This window comes from Pelecanus crispus, chromosome 5 (genome assembly GCF_030463565.1).
Source record: "Pelecanus crispus isolate bPelCri1 chromosome 5, bPelCri1.pri, whole genome shotgun sequence".
In the NCBI taxonomy this organism is placed as follows: domain Eukaryota; kingdom Metazoa; phylum Chordata; class Aves; order Pelecaniformes; family Pelecanidae; genus Pelecanus; species Pelecanus crispus.
The window spans coordinates 1,071,707-1,092,592 of NC_134647.1; the positions used below are offsets into that span (position 1 = coordinate 1,071,707).

Here is a 20,886-nt window from a genome sequence, read left to right on the forward strand (position 1 = left end):
TGGCCTGGAAAAGGTCTCATTACTTCTACTTTTTTTTCCCTTAAATTATTGTTAATAGGAGAATCCTAAACCACTTCCCTCCTTACCTTGCTCACTGAACCAAAATAACCTGTGCGTTGTACATTCATTTCCCTCCGACGCTGCAGTATATGCAAAATCTGTTACTGAGTTCTTATTTGAAAAGGATTTTGGAAATTCGAAGCCGCGTCAAACATTACATACTTCACCTGAATATACTAGAACATATTCCCAAAAGAAAAGTTTACAGGACCACAGAAACAAACCCCTTTGTTCATAAAAAAATTTTTACGTTGTCAAACGTGCTAACTCCTCATTCACACAGGCTGTGCCTCGCTAGCGCAGGACTTGACGCAAAAAAGCCATAACCCCTTAATAATATCTGCACTTTGGTACAAGGCAGCGTCAAAAAAAATTTAACATGCAGAAACTGTCTGAAAGGCATTTTACCCGAGACTGTCTCCTTCCCTCCAGATTTTACCAATTGTTTGGACTGACAGAAATATAACCGTTTACTGAATTTTAAATGAGGCTTGCCCTTTTTTTGTAGCTACTATTTTTAAACACATGAATTTTTCTGTTTTTTTTTTTTTTTTAAAAGGACTCTGCCTCTCCAGCCAAACGCAACATCCGTACTTACTATGCTACATACTAACACTCCTCAGCATCTCCCTTTTGTGTATGTAATCATTTTCCTTTTTTAAATATCAAAGTATTCTTTGCTGCTCATTCCTGTACTGTTATTTTGCATTAGTGAAAGTGGTCACATCAGTTAAAAAATACCAGATTTTACACAAGTAGCAATTCTGGCACCTTGGAAGTGAGGCTTGTTTTGAGTTGTAAATTGGCATTTATACTCAAAGAATATAACAGAATGACAAATTCATCAATAAACCATTCTTTATGGTTTCCCTTCCTTGTTCTACAGTAGGCAGAAATCTTCCATCTGATCTTGAACCCGGTCAATCTAACAACAGAAAGGTAGATACCCAGATACAACAGTGTTGAGAACAGCTCAAGTGAGTGGTCCTAATTTTTTTTTTTTTTTCCCCCATTAATCTGCTGAAAAATAGCCCTTTCACTTTTCTAGAAAAGTTAGTGGAATGCAAAACAAATTTCATTGTTTCACTTTGTGTTTGAGCATTTTTAAATAAACAATTAAGACTGTTATGCTATCAAAACCTGCCATATTCTACGTATCATCAGTGTTTGTCCAAAACTGGGAACAGTATGAAGCACTTTACAGCATAAAACACCACCTGCCAGACAGTGCTATTTATTAAAGGAAGCTTATTTTTATTAATATGGGAGAAAGGAAAGCTGTCCCCTAGCTTTTAACTAAATTATTAGCTTGGGTGATTAATCAAGATGTCTTGTAGTTTTCCAGCTTCATAGCGCTGATATTTTTGTCTGGCCACGTACTGGTACCACTGAAATACAGAGCACTCGAAGGAGCAAACCCAACCACCTACGGAAGGCTCGTGGCAGTTCTTCACCGTAATCACCACCGCAGGAAGCGTCAGGTTTGTTCCTTTTGTGCTAATATCTCCCTCCAGAACATCAGCCTTCCCCCTCTCGCTCTTTCTTGAAGAGGACAGATCAGCAGCTTTTAAATACTAAGCACGTATTCGCCAAACTCAACGCGATGCATTTCAAGGCAGGGCTCACCTTCTGAGCATCGTTTTCTTTAAAGGTAGGGGTGATATAAAAGTTGATGAACAAGGCAGCATGTGCACGTGTGCTCGCGTGTGCACCCACGTCTTTCCACACTGTATTCCCGAACTCTTGTTAATAAACTCCTACGTCTAAAGAATACCCAATCCAAAAGGCCACATACTGGAGTATCAAGAGCTGTACAGAAAACTGTTAATAATGAAAACCAACGCACCGATGTATTTCTGTAAGAGCTACACTGATAGAGAGATCCGGTCATCTTGAACGAGCAAGGACAATCAGAAGTGCTGGAATGTTCTTCAGCAGAGAGGCGCAGCTACGTGTCTCGGCTAGCTGCGGCTGCGAGCGGACGTTGTGTTTGAACTCACAGCCCACCACCGCTCCGGTCCACCGGAATCACCGCCCTCTGACGCAGATTCTCCTCGGCAGTCTTCATGAGCACAGCCAGCCGGCTTCCGGAGACGTGGCCCTTCTGAATAGCACTCATGAGCTGAAGACACAAGAGGGAGAGCATCCCGTTAAGTCATTTGCAAGACAAAGGACGCAGGTAGACGGTGCAGCCCCCCATGGAAAGCAGCCAGAGGGCCATCAGGGTGCTACAACCCAGTCCCTGAGCAGGCACCGCGCGAGCCCTCCACCGACACGGCTCACGTGGTGCAGGACTCCAGCTTGGTGCTAACAACTCCTCTGCACGAGAGGCGTACGGACACGGCTGGCTGTCCTGCCCCGGGCCACCGACGGCGGGCACCGACAGTTCTGGTCTAAACAGTTCTGGTCTAAAGAAGGGCAACAAGGCTGGTGAAGGGTCTGGAGCACAGGGCTGGTGGGGAGCGGCTGAGGGAGCTGGGGGTGTTCAGCCTGGAGAAGAGGAGGCTGAGGGGAGACCTGATCGCTCTCTACAACTACCTGAAAGGAGGTTGTAGTGAGGTGGGTGTTGGGCTCTTCTCCCAAGTAGTTAGCGATATGATGAGAGGAAATGGGCTCAAGCTGCGCCAGGGGAGGTTTAGGTTGGATATTAGGAAAAATTTCTTCACGGAAAGGGTGGTCAAACATTGGACCAGGCTGCCCAGAGAGGTGGGGGAGTCCCCATCCCTGGAGGGGTTCAAAAAACGGGCAGAGGTGGCACTTGGGGACATGGTTCAGTCTGGTCTACCCTTGATTGGTTTAGAGTGGACTTGGTAGTGTAGGTGAATGGTTGGACTGGGTGATCTTAAAGGGCTTTTCCAACCTCAACGATTCTATGAACTATGAAACAATGGCGGAGTTTGTCCAAGAGCCATTAGCAAGCGTTAATGAGTGTACAGAACCGATTTTTCCCATCTATAAAGCAAACCTGCTGTATGGGTTCAAAGACTCGCCTCAAAGCTCTTTACATTTTCCAGGAATCTCAGTGAACGCTTTGGCCAGGCATGGGTGGCAGGAAGAGCAGAAGCACCAAACACGGCCCACTTGGAAATAACAGTGCAGGCAACCATCAACACCAGGGTTTTCCAGCGACATTTAAGAACGCAGGATAACCCATCTATTTCACAGGCTTTTTTTGTTTTTTTTAAAAAAAATTCTGGAAGACATAACTAATATAAGAACACCATTCCTGATCTACCACTGACCCCGGCCCATACCCTTTTTCAGTCACATGCCCTTCTCTGTGGAGACAGTGTACTTGACTTCCACAATTCTTTCAAATCCAAATTCCTTTATAGACTTTTAAAACTAATTTGCCTTTAAGTCCTTGAAACTGGACTCAGCTCTATCTTAACGAACACACACTAGTGCCAAGATTTTAGTTAATTCTTTTTTATCCCATGGATAAAGCGAGCATTAGACTTGAAATTACATGCAGTCAGCTTGTCAAAGACTGCTGTGGAAAGCAATCGGCACTTACAAAATGCAATTTCTTACTCCCATTGAGTGCTAAGAATCCTTCAGATTTCTTCCCATCTATAGGAAAATCTATTCATTATATCTGCAGCTGGACCTACGCAAATGCGGTATCAACCCTGCCAAGGCAGGAACGAGCGCCTGGGAGGGGAAAGGGTCAGAAGGGAACCCCGTGCTTTACGGACGCGGCTGAGGCTGCATTTTGAAGGCATTTTGATTGCCCTGTGCAGCCCGGAGGCAAGGCAGATGGCGGAGTCGGGGAGGACCGGCAGCAGTAAGAGCAGTAGCTACAGCCAGCAAGGGAAGTCCAGCGTCGCTTGGGCTTGGCGCGCTCCCTCGCCTCCCTCCCCACGTCCAGAGCGGTCCCCACGCGGACAGGGAGGCCCGAAGAGGAGAGGCACTGCCCTCGCGCCCCTTCGCCCTGCCCGACCATACACTCGACCGCCAGCCTGCTGCCTGTCTGGTCTGACCACACCGCACGCTCTTTGGGGAAGCGACCGCAGAAACGATGGCTGAGCCTCTGCCACCGCCATAAAAACAGGAGTTCCTGGTACATGGGTCCCAAAGGAAATCTGCCGTTGGGGGAGAAAAGCTTCCTCCTGATTTAACATGGGTTTTGTGGGGTTTTTTGCCTTTATATACCCAAACTAGTTCCCAAGGTCCCCCTCCTTTCTTGAGCATAAGCGACAGCAGCGCTCGGCTTCTGCACGCAAGTCTTCAGAAAAAGTCACTGCCGTGAGACAGCTCCGTGTGCACCTAAACACCGCCGGAGCTCTGCCTCCCTGCCACGGTGCAACGTCCTGTTTGCATTAAACGCCGATCAGTGCGCTCCGCCTTCTCCTTGCGGAACACCTGTAAGCATCGGTGCCTGCCGGGGCCAGCGCTCAAGACCTTTATTTGAGGTGCGCTGGCAATCTGCAGCTGGCCGAATGAACGCACTTGGCATGGCTCCGCTCCCCACCTGGAGAGCTACGCAGCCACCCTCGTACAACGTGTTCTATATTCTAATATAAACGTCCACAAATATTTGCACATGGCTTTCCAGAAGCATTCTGCGGTAAAACGCAATTACTTGAAAGTTTTCAGAAAGCAAACACAAAAGTATTGGGAACTGACTTAACAGATCCATTTAAAAAAAAAAAAAAATTAAACAAACATTTAATGTATTTTGTTCCTTCCATGGCAACCTCCTGTTAATTTTATTACCACACTTCCTACTTCGCACTTGGCTACTCAGCAGCTCCCCGCGCGCCGCTCTGCCTCTGCGGGAAGAGGCACAAGCCGTCGCTGCTGCAGTGCCAGCCACTGGTGCCGAATGCTTAGATTGCACTGCGAAATGTATAGCAGAAGCCAGCAGCCACAGAGTTACAGAGTTTTACAAAAGTAAATGCAAAACTATACCAAAACAGTGATGTGCCTTTTATATTTTACAGATATTACGACTTAGGGTGTGCAACCGCTAATGAGGCTGTTCAGCGCAGTAAGGCAAAACCCCAGAAAGACACCAAAAAATCCACAGACGACATAATTACTAGTTATTTCAACTTCTTAACCACAATGCATCCAAACTAACCAAATCATAGTTTAACACAGCCCTTACAGTAAATGGTGGGTTCCCCCCAACGAATTAAAAGTTTTCAGATGCAGAGGGATGCAAGAGGGAGACCCTTTTCGATAGCCAGAAAACCAGCTGTGATCTTCTCTTATATTCAAATACATAAGCATAAACTCCCAAAGCCACCATTTCTTCTCCTCCCCCCAACCCACCAGAGCTTGGTTTGGGTTTTTTCCCCCTTCCCCCAAGTACATTTCAGTTACCCAGCTAACTTGCTGCATTTTAGGCAAATAAATAGTCCTTTTTTCTAATGCTGGACACAACCTGTGAAAATTTTCTGCATTTAGATTCAACAATGCTGCTCTTATCTACAGCTCATCTCGAGAGAGACAATTACCACTTCCTTTGCCTTGATCTTGTTTGTTTAACTTGACACAGTGAAGAAAGGGCTGACATTGACCAAAATCTCCAGCATTAATTTATCTCATGTTCGGCATTCATCATTGCCACCATGCAGGAAAGGCATGGCAGTCACTTGAAATACCACACCAAGAAAGACTCTACAAAAACAAAGCTGGCTGGCAAACTGCACACGCAAGAGGAGCTGGGCAAACGTACGCTTCAGTAGCACCCTTAATTTTATTTTAAAGCCCTGCGAAAAGCAGATGTATGGGTTGTCAATGTAATGCCTTTCATACAAACCGAGAGAATGCCAGCCAATCCAGGAGTTAAAATGGGATTATATGGACTGGATGTGCTTTAACCACAAGCTCATTCTTTAAAAATATTCAAAATAGTTTAGAAACCACTAATCACTTAACAGACCCATATAAATGTCAGCGTGCACAACCGTGCCATATACCTTCCAATGGACAAGGGTATCATTTTGAACATATTTAAACAGCATTTCTGTACTTAAAAAGCCAAATTCAGGTCTGTACTGTGGTATACTAAGTTGGACCTGTTCTTTAGGTCTCACTGTTTCTGCACATAAAAAAAAAATCCTTGAATTTCAGAGTTGCTTGAGGATGGGCTCTGTGTGTCACTTGCGATCTGGTAAATAGCATCAACACTACAGTGTTTACCCAAGTAAGACTCACCCAGTCTCCAACTCAGCCCTTCAGCAAAGAGGAAAAAAAATTAAATACCTATGCCTTTGTTCATTAAAGTACAGCTTCTCTTGTAACAAAGGAACACCTACCTGCAAAAACTCATTGAGCTCAACCTGTCCGTTTTTGTTCAGATCCACTTCATTTAGAATATCGTGAAGTGTATTTTCAGCAATTTGCACACTGATGCTCTAGGCAAAAAAAAAGCACAGAAGTATGTCAGCTGGATTGTTCAGCACTATTTATGCCACACTCTGAAATTCAGATAAGAGGCTTAAAAAGGAAACTAAAAGAACACAAGAAAACATTACCTCCAAGACACGCTGCACATCCAGTATAGTAATAAACCCTTTCTTGTCCTTGTCAAACATGTGGAATCGCTTCTTGTACCTGCAAGATAAGGATTATCAGTGCGAAAAACTGCACTCAGAAGAATGACAGGTATTAATTCCTAGCAGCACAGGGAACTCTCTTACTTTACTTACCTTTCAATATCTGAAGGCATTAGACTGATTTCAGACCTGTCTGTTAATTGATCTGATTTTACTTTGTAGCCCATTTCATAATAGAGAAATTTTTTAGCAGCATCAAGTTCTTCCTACAACAAAAAGAGAAAAACCGTATCTGAGGAATAGCAAGTTCTTACACAATTATTTTTAATGTAGTATTTATTATCTTCTTCCACTTAACTAGAATTTATCCAAGGCCCCAAAATTAAGCAGATGGTAGCTGAAAAGTATTTAAAAAAATAAGCTTAGGCACTTTTTAGTCTTGAAAAGAGACCTCAAGTCTAGTAAAGTCTTCTAATTACTGTGTAAGTGCTTTCAGGGCCATACCACACCTTCAGTCACACATGGTATATATACTTATTTCATGAAGAATGGCACTTGCAGGTCAGGCCTACAAAATGCCATTGAACTCACAGCGGATATCTGAGTGCAATGTTTCACCTAACTGTGTAAAATCAGGGAAAAAAAAAAAAAACCCCAAACAAAAAAAACCATCAGGAGGCTCAACACCAGGCAGGCTCTTTATGTTTTAAACATAAATGGTTTTCTTGATGGTAGTAACATTAATTTATTACCTGAAAGCCCAGTGCAAGGTCTTCCACAGCCAGCTTCTGAATAAGTGCTAAACACCTGACACACACAAAGTACTGCAGAAGAGAGTTCTTTCTACAGCGACGGGTACGCCAAACGCTGTTCTACGAGCGCTACAAGCATCTGCCACACGGGCACCACCGTGCAACAGCCCGCACCGCAGTCAACAAAGAGCAGTAAGCGTGCCGAGCAACGGCTGCAGCAGCAGTGGAAGATTCCCAGGCACGTACACACAAGCCACTTCATCCAGCAGAGACTTGCTCTTGGAGGCGCATTAGGAGACCAACTAAACTACAGCAGGCTGCTCTTACATCCTTCAGTATAAGCACACAAATTAGCCTTCGAGTCCCAAACCAGCAAAGACTTATTTAACGGTCTTACTACAAGATCTAAATTACAGAATGCTCTTCTGGATAGGCATTGAATTGCCTCGTCTGTCAAGCCGCAATCTAGCACATGCAAGATTGCTGTAAAAATGGCAGCACTTCAAAATGGCCCAAGACTGGTTACAGAAGAGACGCGCACTAACTCAGGGGGGTTTTAGCCTCATTTGAAAGAAAAGGAGACTTTTCCAAAAGAAACCCCAGTGACATTAAGGGAATGCAGAGACTGCCTCGCTGGCATTCAGGAGCTCACACGGGCCACAGACGGCTTTGCAAGCGTTACAGGTGCATGCAGGACTTGTTCGTGTTCCTTCCTGTGGGCTACGGTGAGAATGGGTGCCCAGCTCCCCAGCTACGGGCTGCTAAGGCTGTAGCCTTAAGTAGTAGTCTACAGTCTTAAGGAGTAAGTAAGTAGTAGGCTACAGTCTTAAGCTGTAGCCTAAGGCTGCTAAGGCTGTCCGTGCAACCCTAATGTCACGCTGGTTTCAAATTCTTTGCTTTGCAAGCTTCCCATTTTCTAATCTGTTTTTATGGAAGAACTGATACAGCCTTAACACGGTAAATTATTCTATGAGCAAATCTCACTGGGTAAGGGCGAGACACCTCTAACTTCAGTCAAACACCTCTGACGATGAGGTTGCTCAACATACACGCACACAAGCAACACAGCTCAACTGGGACATGATGGTCTCCCTTTCTTTATGCACTCCTGTGGGGAGGCTTTAGGATCACAGCAGGTCCTCTGGCCAGCAGGATTCAAATGAGCCCCTTCCAGAATGTTAACCAAACTTCTAACAGGCTAAAAGGTTTCATGAACAGTCCAAGGGAAACTTCCCATCCCCTTTGAGGTGGAAGAGCTAGGTGAGCATTCACGGGTTCTGTTTGCTTCAGAGTGAAACAAGTCCCAAACCATGTGTCCCATCGGGGTACAACACTCCTTGCGCTGCCTTTCCTCCTCCACACTCTGGGCAGCGTTACAAGTGCAGCCTCCAGTATTGTGGGCATTTCTCTTTTTATGACAACAGAAAGAAGCGATAATCGGTAACTTACACGATGTGACAGTTCAGGAGGGGCAGGATTCATGTCAGTAAGTGGGTTGCCTACATCTAAGCTAGTTATCCTAGTTATCCAAGGTACTCCCGACAGTTTGTGGAGATCTAAACGGGGCTGTAGGGTGCACTTCAATGCATGTACAGCAGATGCCTTGATTAGGGTAAGTCATCTTACCATTAGGGTAGTCTGGGCCATGGTTCAGTCTGGTCTACCCTTGATTGCCTTAGTGTGGACTTGGTAGTGTAGGTTAATGGTTGGACTGGGTGATCTTAAAGGGCTTTCCCAACCTAAATGATTTGATGATTCTATCTGACCAAGGTCTGTTTGCTGCAGAGCAGGCATGCAAAGACTAGCTTAGACAGAGACAGCCTGTTACCAACACTGCAAGTAAAGCGGGATGAGTCCCACACCGTACGTCTGAGCGCAGACCCGCTGGGGAGAAAGGAAGCTCACAATGACCTTAAACATGAGTTTAGGCCGGAGAATGGTGCAAACTCAGTATCATCACTTTTCGAAAGACACAGCAGACAAAAAGGAGTGACACAGATCACAAGATCCTCCTTTTCCAAGGCAGATCTGTTGAAAAGTGTCAGTAAATGAAATATCTGAATGGGAATAGGATAGTAATGCCAAGTCGGCTTTCATTTTTAAAGCTGGGGAACAACAGGATACAGATCTTCACTTTCCCCTCCCCCCTGGCCAACACCAACTCATTTCACAGCTATTTTGATAAAATCTTTATCATGAAATACATGAAGTGAATCATTCTCTCGGGAAGAAAGTATCACTTGAAGTTTTCTATTCAACTAATTTAGATCGTTAACATGGAAACTACTTAAGAAAAACAAAACAGTTTCAGATGAAAAAAGCCCTTTGTACCTTTTTTTTCTGCTCACTCCAGTTAAGTTCCTTCCCCATTATATCTACGATTCTTGGCAGGGCTTCCTCTGCAGCCTGCACGTTCAGAAAGGCCAAGCGAGTACGTCGGGAAATCATATCCACTGCCGTGCGGGCATACTCTTTAACACCATAGACAACCTAGGACAATACGACAAGTGGAAAAAATGCAGATGAGAAAGCAGAGAGGCATTGTTGGAAACTACGTTCAGCATCACAAACCGCGCTGCTGGGCTGGCTATACAAAATGAGCTTTCTGGAGCTAGTTCCCACCCACCCCAGAGAAGGGTTTGAAAAGCTCCCTTTTCCTTGGAACATTTTATAAAATGCATTCTGGGATCAAACGTGTATATATGAAAAAACAGACGTTATATAATTATACATATTTAATTATATATAAATATAGTAATATGTGTATATATACACATATAAACATAAAAATAAAGCATGGTCCAGGAAAGGGGAAAAACAAGAACAGAAAAAAAAAACAATCTGGACCTCACCAAAGGAAAGGACTTATGGAGATGTTTTACAGAGCGAGACAGACTTGCTCTAGAACCTGCTTATCCCAAGAAGAGAATCAAAGAACGTTGTGTAGTTTTTCCACGTACCTCAGCTTCAATATAAGGAAATTCAGATACAAGACGTTTTCCAACAATAGGCCACCTCTTTCCAGTAACTTGGGCTATTTTGGCCACCTCAAAAGCCTTATCACCGTATGTCGAAGCTAGATGCTGAGCCACCTATGGAGTTGAAAACAAAATTCGATATGCTTCTGAAAGCACATCAAATATACACACGTTTTTTTCTTGTCAATTCTCTTATCACCAGTAACAACTAGGCTGAAGAGAGTATTAGGTTTTGATTGTGTGGGAGGAAACCGCTTGTGTTGTGAATGGGTTAGACCAGCACTGACACCACTATGTACGTACCATGTAACTGTGACTAGTGACGCTCCAACTCTTCTCCTACAATGATCACATCTGAAGTACAGATTTTGTTGGGATCAAAGGAAGACAGACCCTAGCACGTCATAACGTTTTAAAGCAGGAAACAGTCAAGATTAGGAGGAAGGGAAGAGGGGAGAAAAGAAGAACAATTACTAGAATTTATTTTTGTTAAAACTAGCTTTGCTTCGGCCAGATAATAAGCTCTTATCAGGTTCAACAGACCTTTGTACAAGTTATGCTGGCATTAGATTTAGTGGGGAAAACAAAACCCTCTGACACAGAAACATCAGAGCATCAACAGAAAGCATGACTCACCTCACTTTCAAGTCCATAGTCTTGGACCAACCTAATGTAGAGAGTGGGACTCCAGTCCTCAGCCCCTTGTAGCTGCAGTCCGATGGTCTTACTGGAACCTGCCTTCAGACCATGCGCCTGAACAGCTGCGTCGATGGTGTCCTGCGCCATGGCACGGTAGGTTGTCCACTTCCCACCTGTAACCACACATTTACTTCTTTATTTGGGGACAGCAGGTGGAATACCAACTTGGTATGTACTATATGTATTTTATATCACATCATTGTTACTAGACTTGCTCCAACAAGCCAGTCGTGCCACCAGTAACATCATTATCTAGTTATAGGAACATGAAGGATTATCCTGTAACAAGGAAAGTTTTGAATAAAATAACTGGGGAAGCCCAAAACTGTACTTTAAGAGAATTTCCAGTACCTGCTATTGTGACAAGGCCACTATCACTAATGGTAACGACATGATTCCGGGATATCGACTGCGTGTCTTTGGAGTTGGGGTCTGTGACCAGAGGACGAATGCCACTCCATGCTGCCAACACGTCTCCTCTTCTCACTGTCCGGAACCAAAGATCAGCCAAAGTCAGCCAGGAACTGATGAACATTTATCTCATATCCCTCCCGTGGCCTCTGTGGCATTGCCTCCAAGCAGGCACTCGCTGTGAAACAAGGAACTGCACCACACCATGCTTGTTAGTGGAGCAACTCAAAAAGCTGGAGAAGATTCTCCAAAGTAGTGGAATAAGCTGGGCTACAGAATTAAAAACAGCACTGCCCTGATCAGTATCAATAATATTCTCTAGCCCAAAACAAAGTCAGAGACAGAGAGGTCCATTTTTCACGCTGGTTAAAAATTCAAAGGAATAGAGATAACCCGGGAACTGATCAACCAAAAGAGATTCAACTGTCATAAACTCACCAATCAGCTCAAAAAAACCCCAAACCCAAAAACCAAACCCTACCAAAACCAAAACACACAGACCCCAGCACCATGTCTTCTCCTTGTTTGTCTGTGCTGACAGGACAGTCCTTACATTACGTTTTAGAAACAAAAATAAAGTTTGATCCCCATGAGCACAGCGTTTGCTTTTAGGACTTCAAAGCTTTTTCTCTAGCTTGTAGGTTATTTTTCCCTAGTTCTCCTCCTGACAAGTGATCTTTAACCGCACTTCCAATGGAGACTGCGGATACACATACGCACAAGCAGAAAATTTACTGGCGAGGTTGTGGTCGGCTGCAGCACATCCCCAAAGCCTGTATCCCGACGCCAGCGCTTGCTACTGCACAGCAACCCAAAAGGGCCCAGCTGACTTGTCAAAAACCACCCAGAAGTCCACGTCTCTTACACAACCACCTCTTCCAACCCTGCCTTCTCTTCCTCCTCCTCATCACTGCTTCAGAAACGCTGTCCCGCTCCACAAGAAGCCCAACTAAATGGCCACTTACTCCCCCCCGCCATGCTGCTACTCTGCTTCCAGTCCAGTTACAAGCATAGCCCTAAAGCCGACCCTGACTTCTCAGGAAAAAACTTGGAGGAAGAAAACCTGAAGGCATCACGTAGTCACAAAAGCCCTTAGCGTTTGTAGGAAAATGCCCCAGCCTCCAAAAGTCACTTTTTTTAATATATAAAACATGGGACCAATAGAGAATTTAATTAAATTAGTTTTGTTGCTTATTAAATTTGCAGTAGAAAAATCGACTGATCTGCTTTATACTGAAGTCTTTGGAACTTTTTTTTTTTTTTTTAATACAACTTTCAAATAAACGATAATTGAAAAATCAGTAACGGGGTGTAAAAATATCCCCAAAGAACACAAAATAGATTTCAGAAATCAATGGTGCTCTGCCAGCATGTTTAACCTGCCAAAATGAAGTGTTAATCACAGAAATAAGATACCATATTACGTTTATAAACTAATGAAACTAGAAAAAGCAGCATGCGTGACACTATAATTAAACAGTTGGAACACATCCAAGCCTGTGTAAGTTGATAACCCTGGCACTGTCTCTGGCAGCAAAAAGGCAGGTCTGCAGTGAGTTGATATGGCCAGCACAGTTGTTAATTCAATAACAAGCAATCTATAAACACTGCTAATTGCATATGTGAAAAACAGCGTGCACCTAGGTAGGTTTCATTCAAAAGAATTAAACCCTTCATAATGTACTTCTGTAAAATACCTTGCAAAATCTCTGTCTTATTCGCAGTCTTAACTCCACCAGCTACCTGTCTGGCCTCCCACACTTACTTCTGTCGACTTCTGCTCAAGAAACTTAGAAGTACATTTCCCAAAGACTTTTTCCGAACTTTATACAGTACAGAGCCATCAGTTATCCGCTTCAGGAAACAGGCAAGCTAGCATTTCCAATCTCCGGACCGCACGTTTTCCTAAATACAAGGATGTTGCAGTGTTCCTGACAGAGTGCTTTTCAGATTGATTTTAATGCTGCCACAACAGAAATACAGAAGTATAAATGCTTTCAGAGAATAATTTCAAAAAACCTCACTACGAAAAGAAGCCTCTCTGCGTTACACCAGCACGGCGTCAACACAAAGCAGGCCAGCATCTTGCAACAAACGCGTTCTCAGCTCAGCTACCGAAGGGAACAACTGTCAACCAAGTAATTTTTACAAATTCCCCTTCTCGCCTGTTATACTTTCCTCTCCCACTGAAAACTGACACTATTAGATATTCACCATATCAAGAAAAGTAACTTCTAAGAATAAAGCACCTAGAAAAATGAAAATGAAACCAAAAATACAGAAAAAGTCAGAACAGCTCTTCCTTCAAGAACAGCAGGTGAATTATTTGGTGTACTTGCGTTGACGTACAACCAAACTGTCCCAGTTCTGCAAAACCTTGCATCTGCCACCCAAAGAGAGCAGACTGGCTCGGCCGCGGAGCGAGACGGTCAGCGCCAGTCAGATGAAAGGTGTGTGAAATCTGAACTGGCAGATACCAGCCGATTTCCATTTCAATAGTCCAAGTAGCGCAGGTATATCTGGAAAAGCATCATTTTTTTTAGCTCCGATAACATAGATCAAGACGACACTTCTGTCCCCCTAGTTTTAGAAACCCCCAGATGCACAAGAACCATAGTTACCAGAGTCACAGGAAAATCTGCAGACAGGCAGCATTTACTCAAACTGCAATGCCACAGACTCATCTGCACCTTTCCAGGGAAAAACAGAGCTGGCACAGGTTTACCTTCAACGTCAACGCTAAGGTAGTTGCGCACTTCATTCAAAATGAAGTTTATATCTTCTTCTGTTGGTATCGGATGGGAAGTAACATCAGTCGGGCTGTCTGTGGTCCCTGCTATAGTCATCTTCTCCCACGGCAGGAAGAAGATCACTCTGCCGTCGCTGGTGGCTGGGTCAAGCAGTCCCATGTTATCAGGGCTGAAATAAAGAAGGGACACGGTTCAAAACACGTCAGGCATCACCAGGGATTCTGTTCTCGCACACCTTGTACCCCAGGCAAAGCATTAGAACATTACCTTTGTTCTTAGGTCAAATGATTTTTAAAAAAAAAAAAAAAAAAAAAAAAAAAAAATTTAGAGATTTCACATGTGGCCATGACCCGATTTTAAAAGGTAGTCTGGAGTTCTGAGCAATAAGGCCCCTGAATGTGATGCTCAGGTATTAACAGAATTTGGTTTCTTAAGCAAGGTAGCAGACCACAACCTTAAATCGAGCAGTCAGGCCTTTGGCACCTCACATTTCCATTCACTCTTGAAAGTCTTGCTCATTGGAATTTCAAATAGAAACATTTGGAAATTTTAAAACAGCAATTACTTGAAACTCCGGATGGAACGAACAACTGGTTTTAATCCAAAAAATGGACAATAATTTATATTATGCCACAAAGAGAAGGGAAGGCTGAAACAGAATACACGTTAAGATGGAAGAAATAAGAACAGAACCCTAGTTCCGTCTGTCTTACCATAGTTAAAATAGAAATGAATAAGGGAAGCACGTATACAACAGAGAGGGAGAATGAGTTCTAGGGCCCACGCAGCTAGATCCCATGCATCTAGGTATATAACAAGATAAATTTAAGATGAAGTATTATTAACCCAGGTTATCAATGATCTGCTCCCTAAACAGAGGGCAAAAGCGAAGGCGTACAAAATCCCGACGGCTTCTACAGCCTGCGCTCGCCGTAAGGGTGGGGTGGGAGGGGAGGTGGGGGTCAGCAACAGAAAGTCGAGAAAAACCAAGAGAACAGCAACACTGAGATCGTAGGCATTACGAGGACATTTAAAGAGAAAAATCCCGCTGATAATGCAGCCTGAGTTTGCTGACCACCTGCCACCTGAACAGGAACAAACGCCCACAGGCTCCCCAAGGATTCGGACCAAGAAGCGTATTCCGCACGCTCCCAGCTCTCACCACAGCGTTCCTGAACGGGGAACCGCGTTTTAAGGAAAAAAGGGCAAAAAGGTATCACCTCCGTAATGACTAACAGACGCTAATCGGATGCTAGTGTTCAGAGGTTGTTTTTTTTTTTAATTTATGCCAGTCCTACAAAGAGAGCGATTCAGTAAAATGAAGAAAACCAGTAGTTCTTCACACAGGGAATTGTAACTGGTGTATGAACGTCTCCACTTGTACGAACCCAGTTCTCCTTATCACTTATTAAATAGCTCTGCTTATATTTCAGAAAACACAAGGCTTCTACAAACACTCCAAAGCAAACAGCTTTTGTCGAGGAAACCATTTCAGCTGCCCTCTCCCTTCCCCACCCGTTTTCCTCTACAGGCAAGGTGCTGCCGGTCACTGCGAGCCCCCGGTTTGGCACCCGTTCCTGACAGCGGGAGGATACAGGAGTCTACGGAGGAGGACAGGAGGCATGCATTTAGGTGCTAATAAGGACCATCGGAGGGGAATAATTCAATGTCTGAAATAACTACTAACGCAATAAGCTGAAGGTAGACAAAGACCTGCTTGGGTATGAATTACCCACTTAAGAGAGCCGCAAGCTGAATCACGGAGTATTTCATTTTTAGGGACTCTAAACTGATTACTGAAGGTAAGTTTTCAATATCTGGAAAGGCTAGAAGAGAAGCTGAAAATTTCATATAGAGCATGTATATTAGAACATTTTTTAGATGATATTTATAGACAGCTTAAGCATACAGTTGGAGAAGTACAATTTAATAGGGGAAGTCAACACAGATTTGTGAAAGATAAATCACGTCAGGCAAATGATTACTTTTTAAAATGAAAAAGCTATTGATTTAGAGACAGGGGAAACTAGAGATTTAATATATGGCAGAATATTCAGAAAACTTTAGACGTTTTCTCAAAAGTATGATTTTTTTAATGTGATTTCGTAAAAACTGTTAAAAGTAAGGAAGAGAAACAAGTAACGACTTGTTCATCAAGTCTTGTACTAAGTTTCACCGCAACACCTACGGACTGAAGCATTTTCAGTTAGATTACACAGCAAATGATGACAAAGGATGAAACAGTTTTCCATATGCCAATTGATTTACTGAATTAACAACTACCGGCTATCCTGGGAAGCTTTCTCAATCTCTTCTTGCTATGTTTGTTCCATCTTACATAAATAACTGAAAAGCCATGAAAAAAAAAAATTAAAATAAGGTGTTTCCTGTCAAAAACAAGCATCCTAACACCCAAATATTTGCTGTTCTGGGATTCCAGATGCACTCGACCAAAGCACCACAAATGCCGTTAAAGAGCAAATACGTGACTTTCCACAGAGTAGAACTAAGGTTGAACAGACAAGTTTACCTGGAATCTGGAATGCAGAGCAGATAGGAGAATTCAAGAAAGACGGAAAACATCTGATATTTGTCAGAAGGGAAAGGGGGGAAAAGAAAAAAAAAAAAAAAAAGAAGTATTGCACTCATAGGCACATTTCAGGCAGGAAGCCTATCTGAACACAGGGTAGCCAAAACCCCCTCTCATTTTAGCAGATAATAAACAATAGGGATTGAAAGAGACTTGCTGCAGCTACTAGAATAGATGTGTATACTAAAAATAGAATTAATTAGAGGAGGAATACTGGGACTATTAATGAAGAACATAAATGAGTAAGAAACCCAGGGGAAACGAATGCATTAGGTTAATATTAGGTTTACAAATCTTAACTACGTTTATGTCTAAAAACCTCTACCTGTTACAAAATTTTCATTTCTGTGGGTCTGGGCCAAAATTCTATAAAGATTTACCGCAAGGCAAGCGGACGCAGTGAAGTGACAATCTTCCTTTGTTGAGGATTATTCCTTGGCACCAGGAGAAGACTGGATACAACGAAGATTAAATACCACGAGTATTTTCCATTTAGCAGACAGTTCCTGGTTTCAGCTATCCCACTTCAAGGAAATGCAGTACAGTTTTATCTAATCAGCTGCACTGCGGAGGCAGTATGTGGGTAGATACTATTTTACACGAAAAAGTAATGCCCACACGCTGACATACACAGGGGAACAAGGAGAACAAGAATTCTCTACATTTCCCATTAAATTTATTAGGTTATTACACAATAAATAAATTAGAGTCCTCATGCAAATCAAGCCAGCTTCTACTTTGAATTTACAAAGTGATTTGAAGTTTTAAAGCTTTACATGTTTTTGCTGTAGGGCCGTGAAGTCAATCACACATGTGCTTCTCATGGCGTGTGAGGACACCAGGATTACAACCCACTTCTCCACGCTGCTAGTGCTTTAAAGCAGCTATCGGGTCATCTTCCCATTTTTCATGTGGAAAGACACCAAAAAAAGAAGAGAATGCAAGAGTGATTTAACACGAGGCCAAAAATGCCTCAATTTTACAGTCTATGGTCATGCCCTATTGGGACAGCTCCGGCAAAAACAACGTGTTGTGCACTGGAAGCCTGAATTTATATTCACAGAGGAGTGCAATGATGATATGGAAGGCATTATTATAAGTGCACTGTATCAACAGAATTGGGATAAGTCTACAAATGTGAATTTCCATTAGGATGCTAATGACTTCAGAAACCAAAGGTAATATTTGAGCTTCAACTGACGAGGCTGACTTGGCAGAAGGGGATTTGGTTTTGCAGCAGCAAATAAGGAACGAGGCAGGAGTCTGCAGAGAGCGCCCAGAGTGCCACGGAGCCTCTTCTGTCACGGGGGCAGAGCGGGGCGAGTCCTTTCCACCGAAACGGCCGCGGGTGGGTGGGCTTGCGTCCACAGCAGTGGCAGAATTTAATCCTGTTATTCTGAACTACTTATTATATTGCCTACGTGCTGCATTCATACTTACTGTGAGCGGAGTGGTGATGTGGCAGAGCGTTACTGCATAGAGTTTGATATTTAACAGGACAAGAGTTTTCCTCTCTGGAAGGGTTTCTTAAGGGAGGTGAACAAGCAGTCAGTACACTCGACTCAAACTCATTGTTAAAAAAAGGTGCTTTTCACAAGCCTGTTGTAGATGCTCTGCCTAAGCGCCCTTCTGCTTCAGCAGGAGTTCTGCCTTGGTGAGTTTTAACTAAGAACTACAAAACTTCAGTCTTTTCTGAATATATGAAATTGTTATTCTCGCAGGCAGTGCCAGAATCCTCTTTAAAAAAAAAACAACCCAAAATAAAAATCAAATCATGCGTTCAAACCTACCGTAAAACCCACAAATGCGTCTCCGCAACCTTATTTATTACAGACGCCAGCAGAGATTGTTACAAATGGTTTCGGCTTTGGGTATCGTTACCTGTAATAACCAGGCATCACAATATGCACGCCTGCACTTGGCTGACAGATGTTTGGTACTTCCTGATCATCCATTTTGCGCACAGAGTCTGTGAAAGGTCCCGTAGCATTGATAACACATTTGGCTTTGACATCAAATTCCTGCCCTGTGAAAGAAAACAGTATCCATCACATACATCATTTGTTTTCCTGCTCACTGACACTCTCTATTATTAATCTACCTATGAGCTTAACCTACTGTAAAGTATATCGTGCCTCTCTGAACAGAACAGCTGGAACGGTTTTTAAAAATTAACAAAGTTTTCACGTAAGACCAGATTTGAAAGAACACGTTTTACGGTGAAATTCCGCCTTATCTGCGAAGGCAGAAGAAGGCAGACTGGGTAGAAGAGGTTCAGCTGAAATCTGCCTCTCAAACGAGAGGGATTTCAGTCTCAACCCATAGACTCGGTAAATGGGATTATTACTGTACAGCACGGAGCATTTTACAATATCATCTTTGCTTGACAGAAGGGTTTGGATGTAAAGCTTAGTCTACCCTGCCAAAACACTAGGATTTGAGTGAAAAATCTGACAGAAGCTAAAGATGATTGATTGACACTAATGGCATGCCACTGCACTCTGGGAAGATGGCTCCTTTCTCGGTTCATCGGTATTTACAAACAGCAGCGCTCCCCGCTCCTCCCTCGCTTCGTTCTTCCTTTAACGAAGGGAGCGGGCTGTCGTGGCGCGCCGCGCCTTCCCTTCGCCCTGCCGCGGAGAAGCCCTCGCTTGCCCCCGGCGAGCGACGAGCGCGCGGCGCCGCAGCGGCCGGCGGGCGTCGAGCCCCCGCGCCGCCGGGAAGGCACGCACCTGTGAGGACGTCCCTGCAGCGCACGCCGCACACGCGCTCCTTCCCGCCGGCCGGGTCTGTCGTCTTGAGCAAACGCAGCACTTCAGCGTAATTGGCCGTGGCAGCGCCGTACCTGGCAGCGGTGAGGGCGATGGCGAGGTTCATCCGTGCGTCGTTGTGCTGTCCTGCAGCGGGGACGGGACCGGAGGAAGGACACCAGTCACCTCCAGCCACGGACTTGCGGTACGGAAGCGTGTCAGAACCGATCTGTCACATCTGTCCCTGTCACATCGAATAGGCGTGATGGCTGCTCGCGTCTAACGAGAATTATTTAAAGATACATCCCCTCCGCTGCGCCGGAGCAGCCGGCCGCCGTACCGGCAGCGGCACGCCTAGCTGCGCTCCCCGCGCCGCGTCTGCAGCAGCCGAGACGATACAGCACGCCGCAGCCTTTGCATGCTACGAAACTGAGAATCAGTGCTCGCTCACCTCCAGTTTAGGAGAGAACAAATCGCTTTTTTCTTTCCCTTTCCCTGTGCAATGGCGCTGCAGTTCTGTAACTGTACCTAAGCATTCATCTGACAGTCCAACCAGTATTAATCAACAATTCCTACCAGCAAGCGTGCCACACAACATTCAACATCCAAGAAACAGCCTTTCAGAGACTCTGCCAAATTACCAGCTTTCTGTAACTGTTTTTTCCTCGTATATGCATTTTAACTTCCCAACATACAACATAAAAGCATCCAAAAAAGAGAAATAAGTAGACAAGAATTAATGAAGGATTCTTAACATATATCATTAAAGATTTATTACTGAAATTCCCTCGTTAAAGAAAACCAAGAGAGAGGCGGAGGGACCATGAGGGGAAGATGATTAATTACTTTGAAATACTGGCTTCACCTGAGACTTTTCCTATTTATTATTGCCACTGAAGTTAAAGTCCTGGATGCTGGCTGGAAAGAATTACTATACACTGAAGGGGCCAGGCTCTGTGTGTCCTGAATAATTAATTTACGAGAGGGGTAAACTTCCTGAGGTACGGTTCACTTCCCCACGTGTTTGGACCCGCTTCTAGCAAAGATAATACTGATAAAGTGATAAATTTGTAATAGATATTGTAGTTGATTTATGTTGCCAGCATTCCCAGCGTTTAGTATAAATGGTTTATGTAAAGTTTGGTCCTTCTGATTCTGCCTGTGCAATCTCCAGCCACTGCGCAACTAATCTGTTCCCAGCTAAAAGGGCAAAGTTATAAAGATGGGATCAATGCTTCGAAGGCACCACCTCCCCTCCCCGAGCTGCTCATTCTAACACAGCCCAGGCGATACACTGCAATCAGTCTTCAACTGCAGGAAAAAAAGTTCTGCGAAGCGTACAGAAACAGTAACATGATAAAGCACCGATGAAGAAACAAACACTAAC

At 43.9% G+C, this 20,886-nt stretch overlaps 1 protein-coding gene across 1 annotated transcript in view; it reads right to left on the minus strand.

The window, feature by feature from the left end:
- Window positions 1-586: 586 nt before the first annotated feature.
- Window positions 587-20,886, minus strand: part of GPD2 (glycerol-3-phosphate dehydrogenase 2) — a 64,722-nt gene continuing 44,422 nt past the window's right edge. Inside the window, exons 7-17 of the mRNA XM_075710256.1 lie at window positions 19,482-19,646; window positions 18,631-18,775; window positions 14,135-14,328; window positions 11,350-11,484; window positions 10,936-11,111; window positions 10,282-10,413; window positions 9,653-9,811; window positions 6,723-6,835; window positions 6,549-6,627; window positions 6,330-6,428; window positions 587-2,182 (exon numbers count right to left, since the gene is read on the minus strand). Of these exons, the coding sequence (XP_075566371.1) occupies window positions 2,057-2,182; window positions 6,330-6,428; window positions 6,549-6,627; window positions 6,723-6,835; window positions 9,653-9,811; window positions 10,282-10,413; window positions 10,936-11,111; window positions 11,350-11,484; window positions 14,135-14,328; window positions 18,631-18,775; window positions 19,482-19,646 (1,523 nt within the window). The 3' untranslated portion in view covers window positions 587-2,056. The remainder of the gene's footprint in view (window positions 2,183-6,329; window positions 6,429-6,548; window positions 6,628-6,722; window positions 6,836-9,652; window positions 9,812-10,281; window positions 10,414-10,935; window positions 11,112-11,349; window positions 11,485-14,134; window positions 14,329-18,630; window positions 18,776-19,481; window positions 19,647-20,886) is intronic.